At 33.2% G+C, this 27767-nt stretch overlaps 1 protein-coding gene, 1 long non-coding RNA gene and 1 pseudogene across 4 annotated transcripts; 1 reads left to right on the top strand and 2 right to left on the bottom strand.

The window, feature by feature from the left end:
- The first annotated feature begins 1125 nt into the window (after positions 1–1125).
- On the top strand, positions 1126–10542 carry LOC134236150 (uncharacterized). 3 transcript variants are annotated; one of them, XR_009985546.1, is made up of 6 exons: positions 1126–1203; positions 2623–2660; positions 3222–3267; positions 3583–3648; positions 7837–7916; positions 10109–10542. It is a non-coding gene; the product is annotated as an uncharacterized LOC134236150 (long non-coding RNA). The 3 variants fall into 3 exon arrangements; XR_009985544.1 differs by lacking the exon at positions 1126–1203 and adding an exon at positions 1257–1554; XR_009985545.1 differs by lacking the exon at positions 1126–1203 and adding an exon at positions 1257–1554 and having other exon boundaries at positions 3586–3648.
- Positions 10543–13845: 3303 nt separating this feature from the next.
- LOC134236136 (carbohydrate sulfotransferase 8-like) lies at positions 13846–19460 on the bottom strand (annotated as a pseudogene).
- A 2946-nt stretch (positions 19461–22406) lies between these two features.
- On the bottom strand, positions 22407–23907 carry LOC134236160 (glycoprotein 3-alpha-L-fucosyltransferase A-like). Its single transcript, XM_062718338.1, has one exon. The coding sequence runs from the start codon at positions 23650–23652 to the stop codon at positions 22660–22662; it is 993 nt and encodes a 330-aa protein (XP_062574322.1). The 5' UTR covers positions 23653–23907; the 3' UTR covers positions 22407–22659.
- Between the last annotated feature and the right edge of the window lie 3860 nt (positions 23908–27767).

A 27767-nucleotide genomic window follows, 5' to 3' on the forward strand; every position in this document is an offset into this window, starting at 1 on the left:
GAAATATTACAGCAGAACGAGCAAGACCAATTCGCTACAGAGAGTAGTGAAGAGGAGAAAGTGGAAATCATGAAGGAAACTCGGAGCGTTTTAAAAGACCTCCTTAAATCATCAAAAGAGAATGGTCAGCGGCTTACCATGCTTAATACTGGGATTAGGAAAACAAGTTGGTGCTAGAGGAAATGGCAGAGAGTGCGAGACATCAGCGGAGAGAAGAGAGGCGGAGAAGAGATTCCATCAATTCATGTACCAGGACAGCTGCAGCTAGGAGACCAACATTGAAGTCAAGTGTTAAGAAAGTTAATTAACATGTCTCTGTCGAGGGATTGTACGGAATCAAAACAAGTGCAAAAAGCTACTATTGTTTATCATTTTTTATCTTTTAATAAGAAATGTCTGAAAATCCTTCTTTCCAATACTAGTACTCGGTACCTTCTCATACAAGGCATTCTTATGTCATTTGCATTATGACGTCACAATGTACAATAATGAAAATCAGCTGCAGTATCTGTTTTTAGAAACATCCAGTTTATAAAGACTATTGTGACGTCAGCACTATTGTTGCTTCACAAAGGACGTTTCCAATTTTAAAAACAGCAGGTTTATAAATTTTTAAAATAGAAACATCCAGTCTGTAACATTTTTAATGCTTGATCATGTGATTTAGTTTGAGCCAATCAGATAGTTGGAACAATAAAGAAAAATAATAAATAAATATGGGTATCTTTGAGAAATTCTTGACGCTATCTTTTTGACGTTACATTACCTTTAAGTGTGTTCCTTGGTTACAAAACATGTTCACACCTCCTAACCTCATTAGCATAAATCGGAAGAATTCGGAGGTAAACGTAACGAAATATGAACAATATCCGTAAACGTCCGAACAGCTTTCCTCGCGAGAATTCAGCGAGACCAACATGTTACAGGTGAAAATCGAGAGAGAAATTCAACATGAAAAAAAAGGTAAAACTTTATGTTATCTTGATTTATAAATTTTCTAAATTGCAAAAAGTTGAAAAACAAACGTTTCTTTACCTGAAAAGTGAAAGTAGGTTTGCAGTTTCTTATTCTTTCATGTGCTATTTCACTTTAAAGTGTCAAAACAGCACCTCTCGATTTTGTAAACATGTTTCCACGTGGAAGGGAGTAGTTGTGATGATCATGATTAACCCACATACATTGATTTAGTGAACAAAAACACTCGTAAGTGGAATTTCATTTATTTTTTCGATTACCTCTAGCACAAAATGGCCAAATATTTTAGGGCATGTTTGTCAAATGCTGTTAATTGCATGTCTAAAATTGAAGAGAAAATGCAGGTGTGCTATAGTTCGTTCCTACTTGTAAGGTAGTCTACTATGCATGCATATGCAGAGTTACGCGTATAAAAGTAATAATTCTTACTTATCAATAGGTCTATGGTGAGGACCATATGTGTTTTTTCAAATACCATGAGACTAAAATTTAATTCTATCCGTACTCGTGTGTATGCACAAGAAGTCCTTCCGAATTTCCTCTACACATATACATGTGTATCTTGATAAAGGATTTAAGGTTTGTTTACATTTGTTTGCAGTTTTAATAGTGTCAGCTGTTTATATCAATCATGCAGTTTTCTTTAGAGCCTTCTAGCTGATCAAAATGTGGTTGTAACCTTTCTAATTTAATATCATAGAATTTATGATCAGATGATATTAACAAGTTCTCACATACTTGTGAAGTATGTATCAGGTATGAAACTTCACATATGCAGTTGTCGCCCACATGGCACAGTGATTAGAGCGTCTGCTCTAGAGTCAGGAAGTAAGGAGTCAATCCTTACGTCGCTAATTTGAATCCCACTGAGGGATGTGGAGACTGGTCCTTGGATGAGATCGTATAAACCGAGGCCCCGTGTCGCTGTAGGTGCTGGCACAGAAAAGATTCCTCCCTGCTCAAAGACCCTCACCCAAAATTTGTAGCCATCCACCCGCAAGTGGTGGCATTTCTAAATGAGTGAAAATTATTCTCGAGAGGGACATTCTAAACAACATACAATCAATCAATCATGCACATATGCAGTTTATGAAAATTTTGAATATTTCTATGTGTACCACTATTTTCCCTTTCAAAGTATATTGCCCATCTAAAAGTAGCTACTGAAATAGTATAAGTATAAACTAGAGGTACTGTGAGCAATCAGCTCTGACACTAAATGATACCCACAGCTAATTCTCATATGAATATAATGACTGTGACCATGTTTTTCTATGGGAAACCCCAAATATGTGGCAGATCAAAAAGTAGAATAGAAGATGCACAATTGCAATATGTAATATAGATTCTGTGAAAGTCCTCAAATATCACTCAGTGGTACATGTATATAAGAGGAATTAGCGGATAAGAGATGGGTACAACCAAGCATAACAGACAGACAGACATACCAATTACTTAATATACCCTCCCGCTTTTCAAGTGGGGGGTATAATAGATCACATGCTTGCGTGCATCAATCTGTGTAATGAAAAGATATTTGTACATTACATTTTTGTTTGTAAGAATACATGTATTTAATTACATATTGTTTGATTATTTCAATGTGTTAAATGAAAAGTAATTTTCTTTTTTGTTTGTCTATTGCAGGTACAGCTGTAGAGTACATTTCGAACAGCCATCTCAAGGTATGACAAAAATTTACACAATTGACCCTATAAGGTTAAATAAACAAGCATTATTAAATTTAGAAAATGTATATAATGAAGCACAAATGTGAAATCATTGTAGGCCCAGGCTAGAAATAGATTTCTTTCACTGCTCACTCCGGCTTTTTACTGGTCAGATCATCATAATATCACTTTCCCACTAGGCTACTAGATTTAATAAAAAAGAAACTGACCAAAAACCATAATAATAATAATCATGATAAATGTAATCGTTATATTTTGTTTATTTAATGTTAAAATTATACACACAAGAAAATATATTTTTTTCTCCACTTTTAAAATATGGGCTTTACTGATCTTTACTGTATTCAATGTATGTCTTAATTTTCTTTTGAAGAATGATAATTTGTTGGTTGAATTTAAAAATGGTCTTCAATATGTATGCACATGATAGTGATGATACTGTATTAAATGCACAAAAATTATAATTTCAATAAAATAAAACAAAAAAGCAAATGTTTAAAAAAGGAAATCAAATCAATTCATTTGTAATGTGCAATGATCAAATGTTTCTTGCAGGATATACTCTGAAGACAGTGATGTGCTAGTTCAAGGTTTGCCTGTTGTGAGTATTGTATATGTAACTGTAGGGATAAAATTATAACATATTTAATATGCAACATTATTTAATTATTATCATCCTGATCATGCTGATTGGAATAAATAAATAAATAATATTAAGCATGTCCAATTACTCCAATATCTACATGTACAGGTATATAAATGTATAAAAGAATCCTGGGTAAACTTATATATAGTTAGAGAGAGAGAGAGAGATGTAAATTGATAAAAGGGTCAATATGATTAAAAATCAGGCATCAGTGACTTTTGTTTTTTTTTAATTCTCAAAAGATTTAATCACATTCTGTTTTATTTTCAGCAGATACTTCAATAATAAAGAATGGGTGAAGAAATTCTCACATTATCTTGCTGCCTAATAGTACATGTAAGTTCAAACTTCAAAGTAAGTAAGTAAGTAAGTAAGTAATCATTTATTATAGTGACATTGTGCATTTTAGACATTTCAATATACAGTGTAAACAAAATACGTCAAACTGAATCTGCACCCGGCCCATTGGACCTATAAGTCACTTTTTCCATTAATAACATTTATATAAATTTACACATGCAGAAGATTCTTTCTATGGTTATATGCTGAATGTACAAATTTGGCTAACTTTATTTGGTAATTTTGATTTAGAACTTTGAACAAATAATCATTATCATTACTATTTGGGTGCTCTTTGTACACGCTATCAAAATATTTTTTCATAGCATTATTATACAATTGACAGTGTAATAAGAAATGTTTTTCGTCTTCAACAACGGAACTAGAACAGAAAACACACGTTCTTTAACTTATGGGTTCACTTTTATATCGACCAGTTTCAATGCGTAAGGGAAGCATTCCACACCTGAACTGTGCCAAGGTTGACCGTTCGTTTTTTGAAATATTAGATGCAACATATGGTTCGGTTTCACAATTAACTTTGAAGGAAATATATGTCCTTAATTTTGGTGATGATTGTATTTTCACTTTCCATTCATTTTCAGCATATTGACGAAGTTTTTGGTACATGTGTTCGGTATTTACTATTTGCTGGTTTTGAAAGAGACTGCTACTGTTGAGACTATCAAAAATATTTTTGATTTGTGAACACCACACACCCTGCATATTATAATCCCAATTGAAAACTTTTTTCGTTAATCTGTCATTTTCCAACTGAAGAATTCGGTTCCAAAGGCGAAATATATTCAGCCAACGTCGCTGTGTAGAGGGTAGCCATCCAACTTCGCTGTTAAGGGCAAATAAAGGGGTAAATCGGTGAAGCCCCAGAAAATAACGGATTGCACGATTTTGCACCATATCAATTTTATGAAAAACATTATAACCCCATACTCCCGAACAATAATCAAGAACTGGCACAACACAGGAATCATAAAGGTTTTCGTATGTTCTGAATCCAACATCCTTATAAGAATGTATTCTAGAAATCACTCCACCCAGTGCCCTGCCTCCGGCCTTCGCTAGAGTTTCCGCTGCAACATATAAAGAGGACTGCTTCTCATGAAAAATAATTCCAAGGTATTTATATTGTGGAACGATCTGTAATTTCTCACTTCCTAACCTGAATTCGAACTTAGTGCGCGGTTGACGCCCTTTACGAAAATGCACAACATTTGACTTTTCGATATTTACATTTAAACGCCACTTTAAGCACCAATTATAAAATAAGTCCAGTAAAACTTGCATATCATCCTCATTTTCTGTTAATAACACGATATCATCGGCGTATAAAAGTAAAGAAACTTTTTCGTCATTAATTGGAATTCCTATATTTGTTTCCTTAATATTCACCGCTAAGTCGTTGATAAAAATTGAGAACAGTGTAGGTGATAAATTATCTCCCTGGCGGACCCCGTTTTGACTAGTGAACCAACTTGTATGAAAATTATTCAAACGCACACAGGATTCAGTCAATAGATAAAGGCTAGAAATGGCATTATACATATCACCATCAATTCCATTGAGCCTAAGCTTATATTGTAACAGTTGTCTGTCTACCAGATCAAATGCTTTTTGGAAATCTATAAACGTTGCGAATGTTGACTGATAGTCAAATACCAAAAATGCATGATCTGGACATTTACATTTAGTTCCTAGAGCGGATTGTATGCCTTTTTCTTCTATAATACTCCCGCATGACACTATTTGGAATTCCGTACAATGTGGTAAAACATCATGAGGTATACATGCATAATCGACAACCGCTTTCCCTCTGGTTGAGATGGAAGTGAATCGGTTCGATTTCTCTCCGAATCGTCCATTTAATACACAAAATTTACTATCATTTAGGAATTCCACGAATGAGTCCCCATGTTTGTTGCAAACATTATCAATTACGCATCTGTCGCGGATATTGTCAAATTCACAACTAAAATCTTTGGAATGTCCAATTCGTGAGTTTAAATCTCCGAGAACAAATATGGCATCCATGTCATAATTCAAATAGATCTGCGCCAAAATATGCGAATAAAACTTTTCTGCATCACGTCCCCAATTAGAATTTTCTGGGGGAAGGTAACAAGAGTAGACAGCAAACCGAACGTCGGATTCTTTGTGTTTAAATTCCAACCCTAAGATACCTTCACATGACTTGTCATTAACACGAACCACAAAATGCTGTAATATTGTTTTCCTTACCAAAATTCCTACTCCACCATATGTTTTTGGTGCACGAATATGCTTAGAATTTCTGTTGTATCCAAACCATTCATATCCCTGATCGTTCAAGTCCAATTTCTCGTTATCTTTGAGATGAGTTTCATTAATGCTTATTATGTCTGCATTTATATGTTCAATAAGGGACACCCTTAAATCATGGTTGTTAACCGTCCACCCACCTACATTGATGTGACTAAATTTAATTGTGTGTTCAATAGACCGAGCCGCTTCCTATCCAGTGTCCTCATCCCCCAGGTTGTGCTGCACATGATGCGGTGCATTCTTTTCCGTCTGCGTTTTCTTGACAATGCGACCACTAGCAGTAATTCGGTACTGTTTTCCATCTGGAGTTCGTTTAACAACAGATTCTCTCGGTATGTGATTTGCTACCTCGAAGATAAACATTTTTGTATTTTTCTATCAATCTGAGTGTCTGTTTTTCCCGCAGAATTTGTTTTTTCTCTTCCAGATTTGAAAAACTTATCTTAATTATCCCTGGCCTTCCAGATTTTCTACTTTTTAAACGAGCTGCTGCTACTACATTCACCGAATCATGAAGACATCTTACCAGATCATTGGCGATTTCCAAAACATTTTCATTTGCCTCTTGCTCAACATTGGTCGCAATTATTGTAACTTCCGGGTCATTTAGCGGATCGGTGCTTGATGCAATACCTGCACAGGCTATTGGGATTGAACTATTTTCTAAGACCGGTCGTTCTATTTTCTCAACTTTATCAAGTCGCCCCAGAATGGAGTCGATGGACTGTGACAGGACATCGATTTGTTTTTGTTGACTGCCAAGTTCAAGGTCAATATCGCTTTTTATAGCTTTGAGTTTCTCGTCAATACTTGATAGAAATTCATTTCGGAATTTATCCAGTTTACTATCCAAAGACTTTTGTAACTGTAACTGACCTTTCTGTAAATTCTCGATAGCCTGCCCAATGATAATCATCCGGTCCGTCAAATCTAAATCTGAGTTTTCTGGATTCCCAGTCGAACTCGCCATTTTCTTTGCCTGAGGTTTTGGTGTCTGCCCATCGGATGACTGACGACGACGCTTTTCTGACTCGGACATTTAATTCATCCCGGAAATAACAAACTTTGAATAGCAATGCTAGAGAACACACAAAATTTCACAAAATTCCTACACAAAATCTGGTATAGGTCCAAAATTAGTCAAATTTTGCACAGTACACAAGAAAAACGTCCATTCTCTCCTAACGCATGCGCACTCCTAACCTGGTAAATTCCAGGGGGGGGGGGGTCCTGACTAGATCCGCGCATGACATGATCATAATGCAGCATCAAAGGCATTTCGTTTGTTTACATGGAAGAAAGTCCGAAAGAAATGACACTAAGGATGCGCCGCACGCGCTTCATTCAGAATTATTCTTTGTCGATTTTTTCCATGAATAAACAATATTTTTTACTTTTTTTCAGAAAACAAGGTTAACAAGCAAATTCAAAGAATTGTGGTCCCCCGCTTTGTGGGCAAGATATCATTTTTAGGGTCAAGGTCAATAGGTCAAAGTTTTTGGTATCCCATGAAAGGTCTTGCCATAAAGAATACATATATATAGGATCTCCCATGGTTTGTGGTTTGATATGATTTTTATCAAAGGCAGAAGAAAATTTATAAATAGAAGAGAATTTATAAATACAGTTATTTGTCTGTTTCGGCAAACAATTTAATGAACTGAAAATTATGCTGATACATAATCAGCATATTATGCAAACTGTAAATGATTGCATTACATATTTTTTTTGAATTGCATGTAGTGCATGCATTGATTTGTCAGTAATTTTCATTCAGTTTTCTTTCTACACTATTGCAAATGCTTGTATTTTATTTGGATTAATTAAATGCAAAGGATTGTATTAACTTATTAATCATATTTGTAGTTCAGCTGTAACAAAACAAATTATCTGATGAAAGCTTCAACCACGAGAATCTAGAAAAGGATGTCAAGTCCAAAGAGAAGGTATGTTGATTACTGGTGATGATATGCTAAGTGTATTTAGTGTGCAGCAATGAAATAAAGAGAACAATAGTAATCCGTAGACAAAAAATTAAATCTTAAATCTTAAATCTTTTCAAGAATAGGCAGGTCATTATTAGTCACTCTGAGATAGTTAAGAGCAGATTTAGATTTGTTCAGATCATATAGCTATAGGGTGGGTCCACAGTGGGGGTTAGTTTTCTTCTGGAATATTTAAGGCGCCTGAAGCCTTTTATTATGAAATTCAATATCATCATGTGGGGCCATGATACTGGTACATCATGTTTTTTGAATGAATACATCCTAGTACAGAATCCCAGAGTCAAGGGTAATGGATGTGCCATAATTAGAAACAGAATGTTTATCTTGGAAAGTCCTATGTAAATATTGGAAAATCATTTTGTTTATTTCTTGGCTTTTAAGTTAAGTAGAGATTAAAATAATATAAGTTTTCATAATTTAAATTCCTATTTTATGAAGACTTTAGTTGATATCTATGTAAGGTATAAAAAGCTACAATTTTCAGAAAGAAAGCAATATTTTGGGGTTATAGAAAAGGGGCATAACTCTCATCATGATAATAATTATGGATTTCAGGTAATATTAATGTGAAAAATGTGTACTGTACTGTTGGGAAACAAGTGAATACAGTGCAGTCTAATTATTAAGTACAGTTAAACAACAATATCTTAAAATCAAAATAACTTTGACTACCTAGGGACTATGTTGACGTTCATGACAGTATTACAAATTGGATGAATGCATGATTTGCGACCACTTGAAATTGTATTATATATATGATTTACTTTTGTTATTTTAATTTGCTCATTATACCCCCCGCAAACGAAGTTTGGGGAGGTATATAGGAATCACCTTGTCCGTCTGTCTGTCTGTCCGTCTGTCTGTCTGTCTGTCTGTCCGTCTGTCCGTCTGTCCGTCTGTCTGTGCAATCGTGTCCGGTCCATATCTTTCCTACAGAGGGACATTAGAATCTACTACTCCACACAAAGATTGCCCACGACTCAAGGGTGTGTCATGACCTTGACCCAAGGTCATTTGGTGAAGTTCAAGGTCACTGGAAGAAAAATTTCAAAATTCATGTTTGAGACATATCTTTTATGGATAAACTTGGTAGGTTCTCATTTCATACAAAGATTGCCCATGACCCAAGGGTGTGTCATGACCTTTACCCAAGGTCATTTGGGGAAGTTCAAGGTCACTGGAAGAAAAATTTCATAATTCGTGTTCGGTCCATATCTTTCTTATGGATAAACTTGGTAGGTTCTTATTTCACACAAAAATTGCCCATGATGCATGGATGTGTCATGACCTTGACCAAGGTCATTTTGGGAAGTTCAAGGTCACTGGAAGAAAAATTTCATAATTCGTGTCCGGTCCATATCTTTCTTATGGATAAACTTGGTAGGTTCTCATTTCACACAAAGATTGCCCATGACCGAAGGGTGTGTCATGACCTTGACCAAAGGTCATTTTGGGAAGTTCAAGGTCACTGGAAGAAAAATTTCATAATTCGTGTCCGGTCCATATCTTTCTTATGGATAAACTTGGTAGGTTCTCATTTCACTCAAAGATTGCCCATGACCCAAGGGTGTGTCATGACCTTGACCCAAGGTCATTTTGGGAAGTTCAAGGTCACTGGAAGAAAAAAATTCATAATTCTTGTCTGATACATATCTTTATTATGGAAAAACTTACTTCTGAAAAACCCAGCGAGGGGTATTTTGTCCCGTTTGGGCAGTTCTAGTTTGCACATATCTCTTTCTCATGCAGACTATTAATGAACAATGGTAGATTGAATGAGCACCGTAAATGGCATACATGTATATGAATTTTATATACTCTGTAATAGTCTGTATAGAGTTTAACTTTGGTATATATCTTTGACAGTTGACACTGAGTGATATTTTGAACACATTGAGATATCAAAGTCATTTTAAAGTCCCTTGAATGACATATATATATATATATATATATATATATATATATATATATATATATTACCCTGAATCTCTTGGACATCTCAGTTTTTTTCAGCAGTCCCATGAGCATTTCAAGATAACAAGTGTGACTCTATTTTATTGATTCAATTAAGAATTATAAAAATATCAATCATATACTTTTATGTTAATGCATTAACATTTTATATTTTTCAGGCTATATAACAAATGGTTGCTGAATTCATGAAGACTAGCTGGGATGATACAGTACTTTTCTACTCCTATGAACCGTATCTAAACATCATTTGAGGATCCCTTTCTCAAAAAAAAGAATTTGCATATTCAAAGACTCTATAGATCATGTTTATTTGTACGTTGTTTAAAATTCTCCTTGAGAAACTTTCACTCATATGGGAATGCCAACATTTGTCGGTGGAGAGCTGCAAATTTTGTCCTTTACTTGGCACACATGGCTAATTGAACAATGAGGGATCTTTTTGGTACTAGCACCTACTGCAACACAGCACCTCTGTATATACAGTCTCATCTATGTCTGACTGTGGGATTTTGAACCAGCAATTTATGGATCAACTCCTTACTCATTACTCTCTAGTAGATGCTCTTGCCACTGTGCCAAGCAGGTGACTTCATAGGTTATAAAATGATAAGATAAGATTTATAACTTAAAACTGATGTTTTTAATTCAAGCACATTATAGAAAATGTTTGCAAAAAAGGGAGGTAATAGCTACATGTAGCTCTCACTGGTATTGCATGCTTAAACTATATGAATTACATATTGTAATTTCACATGTATTTTAAACCAGATCAGTAAAGAAAGAAACACTTGAATATTTTTACTATGAATTTTATTATAAGTTTGATTACCTTTAAAAAATGGAACTTTTTAAAACATTTTTGATTCGAAAAAAAAAAATATTTAGAATGTACATGTGCACTTAATTTTGTTCATTAAAAATAGTCAAAATATGGAGATCTTGTGAAGGGTATCTAAATATTGATTTTATAAATTTTTAATTCAATTATAAACAGCATAATTTTTATTATAACATATGCCTGTAATATACAACTTATTTGTTGTTGAAGATTCCATTGTCTGTCTACATGAAGTGCTTAGTAAATTTCTTGAAAATAAAAAAATGATTGTATGATGTTTGTTTACTTTGTCTATTTTTCATTATGAGTCATGATATATAAATGTTGTGCATATCAGTTTAAATTATTTTTGTTGAATTCAGTTAACAGAGAAAATTAATTACTGATTATGATTATGTAGATAGTTACCTTCCAGAAATATTTACATGTACTAGTAGCTGCAGATATGTAGCTTATTTGAAATCAGGTACCTGTATTTATTAAACAGAAATTTAGTGAACACATTCATATACCTATGCAGTATTTCATACTGAAAATACACTGTGTTAATTTTTAACATATTCAACATAAAACTTGACCAGAAGTGATCTCAATGAAATAAAACATATCTCACAATATCCCCCCCCCCCATTTTTATCACAATTCAAATGTATATAAATAAAAGAAACTGACTATACCATTAAAGAAAATCTTGGGTTGTCTTTCCTTGTTTAAAGAAAATATCTGATGCAATGAATGCTCCCTTGGGTTCATGACCCTGAATATTAATAAGGTTGGGAGGTGTGATGTTGATTTTATTTTAAAATGAATTTATTTCGATGGACTGGAATAAAATGAAACTTCAGACATCAGCAATATAAATTTTTTACACATGATATTGTGCTTATTTTGAATTTCTTAAAAGTAGCATATAACGAAAATAGACATCACAAACGAACTTTTCCAACATGTACAACTCTCGTTTATAAGGATACATTCCATCTATTTCACATATATTTGCATGTATTTGGGTATGAATTATTATTTACTATAATTTCTAATTGTTTTGTCTTTGAGAAGTGTGTTGACTTTGCAGTTGTCATTGACGTTTTACTACTTTAATTCTCGCAAAAAAATTGAGATACCTTCCCAGGCATTTGTGCCAGAAAGCAGAGGGTTGTGATTTTTATGTAATTATTTTGGGGAAAAAACTTAATTTTCCAAAATCAATTTCTTTAGTGTTAATTTTTTTTAAAATTTTTAAAAAGGCGATTATTAAAAAGACATCAAAATTTAATTAAATTATTCATACATTAAATGTATTCTACACAGAAATTTGAAGACAGCACCGTCTGGGCTAAACTGTCTCAGGAATGATAACTCTAACTGACATTATATTAGCCTCGTACAAAAGATTGACAAACTTGGTAGAAAAGTGTTGTATCATATATATTTTTGAAGTTCATTATGCTATATGATCATCTTTTCATTATTAAAGAACGATGAACAATAGTACAGTGGATTATTCTGCCACCTATCTTAAGTCGACTTTTCAAAAGTATACATATATGAATGAATATTTTAGATTTTTTCTGTAGAAATTATTCATGAAACATATGGAGATACCGAACATTATTCAAGATCAAAAGTCCATAAAATCATACAAAATAGGAGCAGAGCAAACAAAGACCTTCAAAACATCAGAGGTAATAAATTATATGTACCAATACCAGATGAAGGATATACGAGGGTTGATACAAGAGTTCGTGGAATTTCTTCGTATTTTATTTATTTTTAAGTGAAAATACTTGAAAATTACAAATGAGAATATCGGCATTTTAAATTAAAAAACATATTAAATATTTATTATATTAACTCTATGGCAGTTGCCATAGAAACGGTTGTTTGGAATACATGTATATTATCATTTTGATTCTTAATAAGTGAAATGAGAAAAAACTGCCTAATGTGGTATATAAAACGAAAATCATGTCATTTTTACGATTGCTTGGTCTTTTATAAACATTTGTGTGAGAGTTTTTCTGATTTTACTGAATACTTAGTTTATAAATGCGTATATTATTGACATAAGCCGAGGAAAAATGCTTTTGGTTATTGGTTTTCCTGTGGCATAAGAAATTTAAGAAAAATAAGAACGTCCATGGACGTTGATAAAAGGTGTGACCGCATTTTTGAGGCTCTGATTTAAGTGTTTACCCCCTAGACAAATTAAAAGCGTAAATGGACGTTGTCGGCTGACGTACTGTTCTTGACATTGCTACTGAAATTGGAACATCATATGGAAAGATGGGGAGTATTTTGAAATATGAGTGCAAAATGAAGATAAGTTGGTGCGAGAGGATACCCAGCCTTTTCTTGAAAAAAAAAATGGAGAAAAGAGAAACATTTTACTAGAATTACGTATTTGAAATGGACATTTTAGGGTGAGATGCTTCTATAACGTGACGTGACATATCAAACTTGACGTAACGTCGAAGTTAACGTTTCCCCCGGGTTTCACAACAATCTATTTTCAGAGAGCTCGTGTGACCTTATTGCTAATTGGAAAGTGGTGAAATTTTCCAATGTTGTTGCATTATGACTCTATATTATAAATATGCCTGTTGTTGGCTTTCATTTACTAGTAAAACGATAAAATTTTAGAAAGAAATTCTACGAACTTTTGGATCAACCCTCGTACATATACATTTTACAATTAATAGGCTATAAACTTGCTAAAATTAGCAATGAAGAATATTTGATTATTCTAACCTTTTTTTCAAAAATTATAGGAAATATAATAGGAAATGTAATTTCATCGTCTTCGATTTAATTAAATAAGACTCTCTCTGTTTTTCTCTATCTCCCTCTCGCTTAAATGCTCAAATGCTACAAATGTCTTTAAAACACAACAGATTATGTTAACAAGATTATTTCTATGGTAATTGATTTTTTCCCTTTCCATCAGACTAGATTGAAGTTTTTTTTATAAAATAACTCAACAGTTTTTTGATTACTTTCTCCTAATAAATCAGTAAAACATCACCACAAATTCAAAACTGTGTGATGAAATCAACATTACGCGTCAAAAATATTAAAGTATTTGAACCTTTTAGAGGGAGTCATTGTCTGGTTTCTTATGAAACTTGGGGTTTTGGGATAGCCAAATATTTCGAAATCAGCACTAAAGAGTTTTGTATATTCCTTTATAACATTTTTAGAAAATTGACTGAAAGCTTCTATTTTTGCTTCAAATCTCTGCTCTTTTAATTTTGTACGATTTTGAACAGATTTAATGATATCAGTAATTTTATCAATCACTTCTGATTTTGTGATTGTTTTTTCTGCTGACGTGAAAGGCATTTTGACTTCTATGGGTATTATTCCTCTTATCTGGAAATCTCGCCAGAGTCGTAGAAGTGATTTATGAAATGGTTCACATACTTCTGTTTCTTTTTTAAAATAAAATAATTGATCTACATAATCTTGAGCGATATTCAAATCAGATTTCGTTCCAAAATAATCATATGGTAATGCTACAGAAAAATGAGAATTAAAAGAACCCAGTAGGTGTGCAACGTCTTCTCTAAATGTCTCCATTGTCCCAATAAAATCGTACTTTATACTGCATGGAAAGCAATGCTCAAACATTGGATAAAAATGCCGATCACGGTCTCTTGATGTTTTTTGGGAGATAATCACGTATTTCATGAATTCTGGAAACGTGACGTCATGTCCACATCTCAGTGATGAGTCACTTGCATTTCTTCCTCTCACAGTCTTTACAATATGTCGTCCTGTTAATTTCCAGTAAAAAGGATTAGGAGCAAAAAGTTTGTCTACATATCCAGAAAGGGCTCTGCCAAATGGCTCACGAACAAACATGAATTTTGGCAATTTCGATAGACACCCCTCAAATTCCCTTGTTCGGTTATGGAGGATACGGTCACCTTGCAGAACTTGATATTCCAGTCCAGCAAATAACGTTTTCAATGTCTTTCTCAAAAAAAGTAGACCCCACTTTCTGAATTCAGCAATACAAGAATCCAAGATTGTCATATAATTGTATATTATTGTTCAGTCTTTCAAGAAATGACTGCGAAGTGTAGTTTTTGTGAAAGCGACTGCAGCCATTTTGAAGTTTCTGTTGTCGTTCCTTCCGGACATAATTATAATTTTTTGACGTTTGAAACATCTGAAAGGTCAATAAAGCATAAAAATAAGAAACAGGTCATGAAAAAACAAAAAGCAGTTTTGAAATATCTCAATATATTACACTTGGTATATTTAAGGTCAGACGACACGTTCCTCAATAATGTATAATTCTTCCCACGAATTTTTGACTGAAGTATTGCTGCTTTTAAGAGTTTCCATACAAAATTTTGGGGTACATTTTCATGCATTTGTACTAGATACAAATGAAGAAAAGCTTAAGGAGAAACATTGCTCACCTGAGCTCACCTGAGCACTGTGACTAGAAAAAGAGCAACAATAAGTTTATAATTGACAAGCTTAAGTACGTAAGTGGTCCGAGCCTACCCTGAAAAGGAGAGGGTTATGTTTTGAACAAAATTGAAGGTACAATAACTAAGGAAGCTTATATATATTTTTGACTGTGACTTTTCTCTACACGTTCGTTCTTTCAGTGTGATCCCCCTGGGGTTATAATTTGAACAAACTTGAATCTACACTATCTGTAGATGATTCGATATAAAAATTACCAATCATGGCATTGCTGTTCTTGAGAAGAAAACTTACAAAGATTTTTTCGATATATTCCTATGTGTGATTTAAACGTTCAGTGGCGAAATTTCACCCCCCTCCTCCCAGGGGAGGGTCATAATTTGGGCAAACCTGAAGACTAGTATACACCACCCAAAGATACTTCTATGTATCGACTAATCATAGCTTTACTGTTCTTTGAAAGTAGTTTTCGAAATTTTTACTATATATCTTTATGTAAAACTTTGATCGCCCATTGTAGCCCCACCCAACCCCTGGGATGATTTGAGTTTGAATCTACACCACCTGAGAATGTTTCTAAATAAAAATGGCCAATAATAGTTTTGCTGTCCTTGAGAAGAATGTTTTCGAAGACTTTTCGTATACGTATACTCCTATGGAAAAACTATGCAAAATTATGATGGAAGTAAATCGAGAATTTTTAAGACATGAAAAAAGTCAATCAATAAATTTAAGGAGAGGACTATACTTGTGTCCCGTAATTGAGGTTTCTTTGAAATGTGTCATCTGCACCCATTCAATTAACTTTAGTATTCTTTTTTCCATATCTCTTTGTGAATACATACAATTTATGAGTTCGGTCTTTGATATGGATATTAATCGTTAATTACTCGTAGCATCTGATGTCATATATCTGACAGAAATCTAAACTTCATTTACATCTCTTTTCATACCCTTTATTCAATAATTGATCAGTGTCACTTATGATCCGAAGTATGTTAATAATTTGAGTATAATGATAGTATGTCTGTTTTGCAATACTATTTAAAATCAGAACCAGACCAATACATTATTAAGTATTATTGATTATAGATGGCTTGACCATATTTCGGCTTATTCCCTTAACTTTGTGCTTTGTTTGAACAAATTGTTATGTTTGATTTCTAAAATTCAATAATAATTTTGATATTTAAAATTCTTTAGAACCAGCAATAATTTTTCTAAATTTTACCTATAATGAATATGGGAAAGTTTCATTATTTGACCACAAAACAGCAATGATACGTGTACACGGCATATTTTTTGTCCCCCGCTTGAAAAGTGGGGGATATTAATTTGGGTCTGTCCGTCCGTCCGTCTGTAACGTTTTCGTTTCCACACGATATCTTGAGAACCCTTTGAGCTTTGGCAATGAAATTTTGCATAGCAACTCCCTATGGACTAAGGAAGAAACGTATTGATTTTGAGGTCAAAATGTCAAAGGTCAAGGATATAAATTTGCAAATTCTCTCTGTTATAACACTTTCGGCTCCGCGCGATATCTCGAAAATCCTTTGAGCTTTTGCAATGAAATTTTACATAACAACTCCCTTTGGCCTAAGGAAGACCCCTATTGATTTTGAGGTTAAAGGACAAAGTTCAAGGTCGTAAATTTATACATTCTGTCTTTGTGTAACGCTATCCTTTCCGGGCGATATTTCAAGAAGATTTTGAGCTTTTGCAATATAATCTTATACCAAAACTCCCTAGGACCTCTCTCACCCCTCTCAAAGTGTCCCGCCCCGTTTATTTTATTGTATTACATGTCGCTATTTTTAGCACAGGAGCACGAGGAGAGTTATTACGTATAAAACAGGTTCTCGGCGGACTTTATATTCTTATTACATCTATTAGAACTGTTTAATAAAGGTTAAATTATTCAGACACCATGCATTAAAAAAATTAGAAAAGAGATTGCGTAAAATTTATGTACATATTATTGAACCTATCATGTCAAACATCGATCCACAATTTGACGTGAATATATATATACTTGTATGTGACTTCATGTTTGCATATAATTTTCTATATTTGAAGCGCAACGTGGTCTTGTGGTCTGTCTCTCGCTTCACGTGTGAGAGGTCGCGGGTTCGAATCCCTGTTGATCCATTTTCTTTTTGTTTTAAATACTTTTTTTTATCAAATGATAGTATTCAGCATGTGAAATGAATAATATATGAGGTCTGGCTCGTACAAACTCATAAAATCATCATTACAGGGTGATAAATATTCTATATAAAAAGAATCTTCTATACAAATAATAAAGAATAAGTAATCAAATCTTTATATCCATATTGACATATTTTATTTGCTTCAATATACATGTATACATTTAATAATTCTACAAATTCAGTCAGGGGGATCCGACCCCCCCCCCCCCTTCCCCCGAACAGGACATGGATTACTTTTTCCCTAAGCGGGGGACACAAATTCTCTGAATTAGCTTGTTTTCATGAGAATTGCGTGGAGCTCCATATATAACCAAATTCTTTCAAAGGAATACTTGTACAATGTATCTGTGAGAGAATTGTTTTTCTAATATGTTCAGAATCAACAACAAATAAAAATTAGTATAAATAAGGAAAATCTCGTCCAAGGCTTTTTAAAAAATTAAATGATTTTAAAACATTTCATTTCAATTTCGAAAAATTGCTAAAAAGTAAAACAGCCCACTTATTTCAAGTTCTAATGAGGAAAATATTTATGAATAAAGTACCAAAATTGTTTTAAAAACAGTCGATTACGTAATACAGTGGTTGTGGAGTTTCGTTTGAGAAGTAACCATTAGGGCCAAAATGTAATTTTGCGATTCTCTTCTACATTAAAATGAAAAGGGTTTCAATGTTTTCGGTCATAATTTTTAAAAGGATAGTTTTTTGTGTGAAATTTCTGAACGGAATCATCAATTTTGCAAGATTTAACAGTCAACTTAATTTTTCGTTTTAGTCGTATACGGGCAACTGAATCGCGGCGCTAAGAAATAAATTCCTAGCAAATACCTTTGTTTCATATACATGAAGAACGCAAGCGTACTAAACGGTACTTATAAAACAAACACCTTTGCAATTGTCTACAGCTAGGCCAAGGTCTTTTTCCCTCTAATGTTGCTAAAGACAAATTAATATTTTACAACAACGTGAGCAAAGATTAAATTATAAATACATGTAAAACACCTACGATTTTTTGGAAGTTGGAACATTCACTTGCATTGCTACCATCATCGCCGTGTTCATCATCAATCTCCTCTTTGTTCTCATTCTCCTGATTCTTTGGGTATTTTTGAGAGATGGTCGGTTCAACAGAAACTCTGGTATATTTATATCTAGCAACTAAATACTCTGTTAAAGAGATGAAATATTAGAAACTAAAGTAGATATAACTTTTCATTATATTTCACTTTGGTAAAAATTTACGAACATATAATCCATATTGAAAGACCATCATTTTCACTACCATATATCATAAGTAAACCATGACACAAGGGCGTAATTGCTAATTTTTACACCCCGTAAAAAATAATTTAATTAAAATAGTCTTATCAATGAAAATAACAAAATTATTCTTTTCATATTTGACACAAGGCCCTGTGTTTTAAAATTATAGGATTTAATCGTTTAGAGTTTTTATCCTTTAAAATTAAGGTAATACATTTAATTTACTTTGAAGAAAACAAAATAAGTTTCCATTTACTAGATAAAAGGAGGAAAAAGACTAAAACAACTCACTTGAAATATAAACACTTCCTGCAAAGAATAAGAAACAGACAGTATAATACAAAACTCGGTGACTTCGTTTAAACATCGAGACACAAGAATTGTAAATCCAAATTAAAAGGAAAAAGTCTCAGAATTTCTGTCTTCAGAAAGGAAAAATGCACAAATTCGTTGGCGTTACATATAATTTTAGTATGTCAATGAATGGGTATAAGAAGAACTTTTGGGTCTTATATTGACCTATTCCTCTACGATATCTGATATAATGAATTGCCTTTGCTTAGTATACATAAATATATGCCATTTCATGGTTATACTTTACAAAATTGATTTGCTGCAATATAAAGTAATGCGTGTGTATAGTTGCTCAACATTACTATACAATTCCCTGTCAGTTGACTCTTTCGGTGCAATGAGACTTGAAAATGGACATTCACGAGAACAAAGGGATTCTTTGTTGGTTTGTTCTACGTCCATTTCCAAAGTGGACAGTGACCCTTTGGATAAGACAGTATAAATGGAGGTCCCATGTCTCAGTAGGTGCTAGCAAGAATAAGATCCTTCGCTGCTCAAAGACCCTAAATGCCAAATACAGAGCTAAATTTGCAGCCCTCAACTGGCAAGTGGTGGCGTCTCAATACAAGTAAACCGATTCTTGAAAGGACTTTACATACATAAATAAACAAGCAAATAAGCGTACCTCTGCGTTTACATTTCCGAGTCTCGCTATGTACAAGACATTTCAATCAGATGTTTAATTGCATTATACATGAAACAAAATACTGGAAAATAGTTTAAATTTGATTTTTGTCAATTCTTCAAGAGATATCAAGATAGTGGAATAATGATTCATCTCATGATTTCATTATGTAATGATTAGTAAGAAAAAGACATCATTTTCAAAAGATATGCTACTACCAAGTTCCTAATTGATACTGAATGTATTGTCACCAAAATTTGAGCAGTTTTGATTTTTCAGACATTTACATGGCAAAAAAAGCTCTAAGTTGTCATTGCTCTTTAGATTTTGAATGACTGATTGTATGTTGATTAATGTTCATCTCGTGCATTTTTCACTCATATGGAATCGCCGGTGGTCAATGTCCCTCCAGGGCTTCCGTAGGATATTGCATTGTACATGTAATATTTAGTAAACATCATGAGAGGAGTTTTATTTAGCCCTCCCCCCCCCAAAAAAAAAAAATCAAGACAATCACCAGCTAGTACAGTATAAAAAAGACAAGTAAAGCATTTGTGTATTAAAAATATAAAACAAATTTATTTCATACAATAACATTAATTTTATAAATAACAAGAGGCCCATGGGCCTTATAGGTCACCTGAGCATCATGCAACAACTTTCAAATGATTGAATTTGGTTCATGTTTTTAGCTAGATGCTATGGCATTCACAATTTTGAAAGAGGCACCATTGCTAATCATAACTATACACTTAGCAAATGTTTAGTTTGTTTACTTAATACCCATAAGCAGGGTAAGGGAACAAAAATGCATGTCAACTAATCAGTAATATTCAGCAATAATCAGGAGTGCCCCTACCACAAATAAACCCCTGACCCTAGGTCTACACATTGCACAATTTTTGAAAAGGCACACTTGCTTATCAAAAATGTTTGATTAATACAAAGGAGTAGATTTCAAATGATTCATTTTTAGTATATAAGTAGAGCCCCCCCCCCCTCCTTTGGTATCCCAGGGGCCTTGAAATTCACAATTCTAGAAGAAAAGCCCTTGTACATAATAACCATATAAATAGTTCATCTGCACCCCTGACCCTGGGGCCATAAAATTCACAATTTTTGTAGAGACACTCTTGCTCATCATAACTATGTACTTAATTAGTTTATTTAATACTCAGGAACAGAGAAGAAGATTTTTAAAGAAATAATGCATTTTCACTATATAATCAAGAGCCCCGCTCTAACACAAGAACCCGTGACCCTGGGGCCATAAAATTCACAATTTTGGTAGAGACACTCTTGCTCATCATAACTATGAACTTAATTAGTTTATTTAATACCTAGGAGCAGAGAAGAAGATTTTCAAAGAATTAATGCATTCTCACTATATAATCAATAGAGCCCCGCCCTAACACCAGAACCCCTGACCCTGGGGTCAGGAATTTCACAATTTTGGTGGAGGACTCAATGCTGATTACAGTCATACCAACAGTTTGACTGCTTGATGTCCAGGAGTAAAGAAGAAGATTTTTAAAGATTGCACTAATTTTAGTGGGTTTTGCCCCACCCCCCAGGCCCCAGGGAGGGCAGGCACCATGAAATTCACAATTTTTCTTCCCCTTCACCCACAGATGCTGTATGTCATAATTAGTTGAAATTTGTTCAGCGGTTTTAGAGAAGAAGCTGAAAATGTTTAAATGTTAACGCACGACGAACGACGGACGACGACGGGCGAAAACAGATAGCAATAGGTCACCTGAGTTTACTCAGGTGACTTAAATATAGTACAGTTCTGCAGTTTGTTAATATTTTACTAAGAAATAGCATCAATAACCAGAAGTGTTATAACTTATTTAACGCTTTAACTAATTTGATAAACGTATATTTATCTTAAAATTAAATATTTCCATCTTTTTGCTTTTTTCTGATTTCCTCTTTCATTTCCACTTTGTTGCATATCAATGCAGCATTTTAGACTTCAATCTGTTAGAAACGTGATATGACCCTCACAAGAGGTAACAGCCACTTATAATCATTAGAATTAAGACAAAAGGTGCTTTTAAAATATAGACTCTTCGGAGATACAAATATGTAAACGAAATGAAAAAAATGCAAAGTTTTTTAAAAAGTAAGCTTTAAGAGCTGTCGCATGCAAAGGTACTAGACTACAAAAATTCTTTAAACTTACGATAATGATATCGATTTTTTTTTTAAGTTTTTGATACCTTAAATTCATATCAGACAAAAATCTGCCTTGTGTGTGTGTTGGTTACCATAGTCATTTCCTAAAATTTGACAAATAGTATTTTTGCACATGTTTACAGTTTCAGTAGCGTTTGTATCAAAGCAGAAAAGAGACAGTAAATGCTCAAAACTTCAAGGAATTTAGTGTCTCACATACATCACAAAAATAATTTTGAAAACAACATTTTTGCTACAAAATATTGAAATACAATTCTTTTTTCATTCATCTAAATAACAGAGAAAGAAATTTTTAACATATTTTTCATCAGACTGTGTTCAGTTTTTGACATGTTTTCAGCTCTCTGTAACTCATGAGAAATCTTTTAGAAATTCTTCTCACAAAAAAAATTCAGAAGAATAAAGGTTACTATAGTTTTTTTCTATATCCGTCATACTGATATAAAATTTTCAAAAAGTCCATTCAAAACATTATCAACTAAATCATAATAAAGTAGACAAATTACATGTACAGTGTATATATCATGAACACAAGCATCATTTAACACGTAAACCTGAGTGATTTCCCTCCTTTCCAACTTTCATGATAGCTATCAGTTATATAATTACATACAATTAATGTATTGTAAATGGTGCACCTTTCCAACGGATACTTTGAAATATCTCGAAGAATTCTTGGGGGGAGGGGGTATTGGACAACTGTACTTCTAGGACGGAACTCCAGCATTTAATTTGTTGTCTTCTTTTTATTTATTTTTTCACATAATAGATCCTTCAGCATCCTCCGTTGGAAAAGAAGCGTTGCCATATTGTCCCATTAGGTAGTTGAGGCTTTCCATTTGTTTCATCTAAAATGCTACATATCTTACACATGGAATTTAAAAATACTTCATGAATACCAATTTCGTAATATTTGTCTTTTTCTTTAAGGTATTGCGTAAACACATTTTCATCTGCGGCAATTTCTTTAAGCTTCTCTGCCAGAGCTTTTGGTGATGGAAAATCCAAAGCACTTATAAACGTACCTTTTGGTAAATACTCTTTGGCTGATTGGGGGCCATTTATCACAGGTATCACATCTAAATTACCAAAATATAAATTATATAATTTTTCTGTCGAATAGTCATTACATATATTATTTTCAAACGCGAAATAGAACTTGTAGTCCCTAGAAAAGTTTCTCAAACACTCGCTTAAAAATGGAGACCGTTTAAGACATACACGATCACCACAAGTACCGAACATGTCGACTTTGACATATTTGTTCAGTTCTCTGATGTAGTCACGACGGCGAGATGGTACGGGGCAATGTCCCGACATCCAAACCCCAAAGCCTTTTTTCTTCTTAAACACATCTGTGTAATTTTTCACTAACGGTGTTTCTCGTTTCACTAAAGTGCCATACGGCCTGTGTATATCTGAATGTCTACGGTAAGACATTAACCAGTCTAACTTGTCGTCCCACTTTTTCGAGGGCCGATTCATGAAAGCTGGACTTTCCATGGAATTAAATATAAATATTTGCTGAGGTCTTTTGGGTGGGGGAACACCTCCCATAAATGCTTGAGTGAATAAAACAACGTCACTTTTATTTAGATCTCTGCCATCCATTGAAAAAATACAGTTAGGATATTTCTGACATTTTTTTGATTTTGCGTAATTAAAGCTGTTCACTAAATACGAGGGTATATTATGCCATAATATTCTCCATTCTTTGGATGATGTAGACGGGCTTTTTTTCTGGCGTGCGATTGGAAGAAAATGCATTGTAGTGACTGGTGTAAATGAATCGAACAGAAGGAAGAAGAATCCGGTAGAGATAAAGAAGACAACAAATACTCGAACGGAGAGCTCCAACTGCGAAGATCTGAAACGAAAAAAAAAAGAAGATTTGATGAAAAGGAGGGGAAAAATAAAATAAAATTACAGCATAATCACAATGTCAAGTTTTTGTGATTTCCGAACCCATTGGTTTGTGTCGAGTTCCGAAATCATAAAGCCTGGACATTGTGAGAATGAAATTACAAACAAACTCAATATATTGCGTCATATGACATTGGCGCAACTATAAGTCGGTAAATTTTATTTTATTTCTTATATAAATGCGGTGCAACATAATCGGAACTTATTTTATTTCTTATATAAATTAAAGATATTTCAGAAAACGTTATCTAAGTGCTCAGAAACTAACAATGAATTGTTTAAGAAACATTCTGTTTCGAATTGCTTTCTATTTCGAAGGGAATTCAGATTCGAATGCACGCATGTCACGATTATGGAATCACGTACTGTATGTTAGGATGAAATGAGGGGTGTGGGAGGGGGGAATCATAGTTGAATTTGAAAAATACAGTGCTCTCTCTCTCTCTCTCGATCAATCGATCAATGGATCGATCGAAATGATTTAAAGAGATCTTTCCCAATAAAAGTTCTTTAAACTACCTATAGGTAAAATTATGTTCCATAAAAGCAATATATGCATTGCAAGAACTGGAAGAAAGATAACTCTTGTAAATTTTAAATTCAGTTTGTAATATGATTGTGAGTAATAAATTAATGATAACAAAACTACTGTGTAACATGATGTAATTCATGTATATTTATTAAATTGCAATTCTATTTCTAATGTTTCAGTACATCTTTTCACTGCAGTATTTAATGATATTCTTATTATTTAGATTTTTATTTTCAAAAAATGCTTTTTCCCATAGACTTCAATGCAATCTTTGGTAATTAATTAATTAATGCTTAGTTTGTGAATTTTTTTAAACTTTCTCACGGGCAACCCTTCCCTACTATAGAATGCTTTAATTTAATGTCAGAGTATTATGTACTTGATGGACATTTAAGGATAGAAAATTTGGTCCTATTAGGAATGTACATCCTTAAAATTAGATTTTTGATTCGCTCCAACTAGATCGCTACAGTAGTAACCTAGTGGGAGCGGATCAAAGATTTAGTTTTAATTTGATTGACTCTGTACCCTATCTCCAACTAAGTTTTCAAAAGTTTCTATAATTGAATTACTTTTGGTTCATGTTTATAATAATTCATAAATTTACCGGTAATTATATGATTTATAAACAAAAATTATTTTGGAGGAAATAAAAAGATAACTCAATATTTTTTTGTAAAACTAAGTCTTGTGCTCCGGGGGGTATTACCAGGGGGGGGGTGTTACTGTAAAAATCAATATTTTTAATTAAATCGGAAAATAGTTTTAACTACCCCTTATTAATTAGTGCTGAAAATAGTTAATTTTAAAACCCTAACTCCCTAAACTTAGGATCTATTGTAACGAACATCCTCATGCCCTCACCATAGATTTTTTAAAAATTTTTAACTAACAAGTTGGGCCTTAAGGTGACTAGGTGGCACCTAGACAACACACACCACCACCACCCCACCACACAACCACCCCCGCCATTTAAGGTTTAAGCCACATTTTCCTTATACTTGACAGTAATAATAGAACACTGAAACTTTTTCGATGAAATTTCCTCAGTGAGATGAAGACTTGATGCTATTGACTAGCTCTGGCCTTATTGTCGATGTATTCCTGCATTATATTCAACACCATGTAGTTATCTACTCAGTGTACAAGTTCATTAACCTTAATCTTATTATATCCAAGATTATATTCTATTGATCGTCTCGCTCTATACATGTACATTTATGCAGCACAGCATTCATTTTAACTTTAAGCAAAAAAACATAATAAAATTTCATTTTAAACCTCGCGTTCAGGAGTTCATCGCTAAAAATCTAACGGGATATACATATATTAAGTGAAAATGACTCTCCATTTATTATTGCTTAGTTACAAGTTATAATACAAGCAAATATAACAAGTGGAAACATGGGTACATATGCTTGTTAAATACGCAATATATTCGTATAATCATAAGTTCATGACTTGTTCAACTATATAAACATGATATTTTATCCAAATAAGAATAACAAAATATCCAAAATAGAGACTTTGTCGGCAAGTGTTCTGCTTCTAAATCAGCAATTTTACAGTTAAATTGAAATAGGAACAGATGTCCATACACGTTGCAACGGGCTCCCCTCCCCCACTTTTTTGTCCCAATATTACTCATACTATTGAAAATGTTAATTGAAAGGCTGGTCCCCCCCCCCCCCCTTGTACAACAATAAAGTAATAAAAGAGAAATGTAGTATTGTATTATGCAAAAAAAATGGTACTGAACGAAGTTAGCTTTGAAAAAGAGTTGGGATTTTCGAGTTAGAGCGATGTTTTTTTTCTTTTGCAGATTATTATTTTAGAGATGTTTAAGGCATTCCTTTATAGATTGAACCTGGGTTTCAAATACATTGTAACGGTGGGTCCCAACATTTTTATTTATTCATTTTTTTTGGGGGGGGGAGGGGGTAAGAAGTGACACAAATTATTAAATTAAAAATAAGAAAATTGCATTGTTCAAACTACAGATTTTTTAAAAATTGAGATCTTAAATGAATGTAAAAACTGTTTACATTTATTCTTTCTTAAATAAGAACCCTTCGTTTCTAATGCTGGCGTTTAAATACGCTATACAAATATCGCAGCTACATCGTAGCCTTACGAGTTCAGTAATTATTTAATTTGGCGAAATGTTCAAAGACAGGGAGTAGTTTACTAGGAATCGAATTCTAGCACAGAAATGGCGCTTAAATACACTACACAAATACTAGTATTTCAGTCTAAGTATCATTTTTTGGCACAGTCACAGTGTTCAAGTAGAAAATACAATGTAAAGTTTTTACTTTTTGTACTGGGAAAAAAAGAAAACAATATGCAAAATGCTCACGGAAAACTTTTTTGTTTTTATTTGCGATGACAGTGTGATATGAGCTGCAACTTTGATGTCGGAATTTTTTGTTGCAAAAATTGTAATTAACTTCTTTAATAATAGAAAATAAGAATATTTATAAACTTCTGTCGTGCATATTTGCGATGAAAGAACTAAACAGTACGACATTTAACACTGGACACGACATAGTCCAGACTTTTTACTACCATTTCTCATTGTGATATCAAAAATATTTTTATATCACTTGGTGGGATTTTTTAGCAGTATCGCAGGATCTTATGTTGAGCTCACAAACAACACAACTTCTCAAGATATGGAGTCTTAAATCTCAGAATCCGATGGGAGAATGGTGGGATTTTCAGTCCCTATTATCAAACTATTCATTTAGATTGAAGCAAAATTATATGTATATTATTGGCGTCCTTTACAATATACATTTATTGCATGATCTTAGGGAAATATGAAGATTTATTCAGCCAAGATGCTGATTTCCGATTCCCACCTACATTTTACACACTCATTATTCAATCAGTTTAATCCACATCTGAATGATTAAAAACAAAGATTTTTTTAAAATCTGCAGTTTTGAGAATTTTATTTTGCTTTTAAAATGTGCTATTACGATAAATTTGTATATAATTTAAACCTTGTTGAGTTAAACTAAAAAGAAAGAATTAATTAAATTGTTGTAAAAAGTTATTTCTGTGCAATGGAATGCATAGTATTATATAATAATTAAATAATATCACACTGGTAAAAGCTTGACATGTATAACATTTTAATTACATTTTAAGTTCGTAATAACAATTTGGAGCCATCCAAGGACGTATTGAAAATATTTATTTATACAATGAAAAGTTTCGCCTGAGTGATTTTCAAATGTTGATCTTTTATACATCTGTATAAAGAAAGACACGGTCAGTGGTCAAGAAAAATGAATATTGACCTAGGGCAGTGGTCATTTTAAAACCAATGACTTATAGTTACGCTAAGCAAGAAGGTTTATTGACTGAATATCAACATAACGACAAAACAGAAGTATTTGATCTCCAGAAAAATCTTAGA

Source organism: Saccostrea cucullata, unplaced genomic scaffold, assembly GCF_032062105.1.
Source record: "Saccostrea cucullata isolate Sc308-1 unplaced genomic scaffold, CSIRO_AGI_Scuc_v1 ctg765, whole genome shotgun sequence".
Classification (NCBI taxonomy): domain Eukaryota; kingdom Metazoa; phylum Mollusca; class Bivalvia; order Ostreida; family Ostreidae; genus Saccostrea; species Saccostrea cuccullata.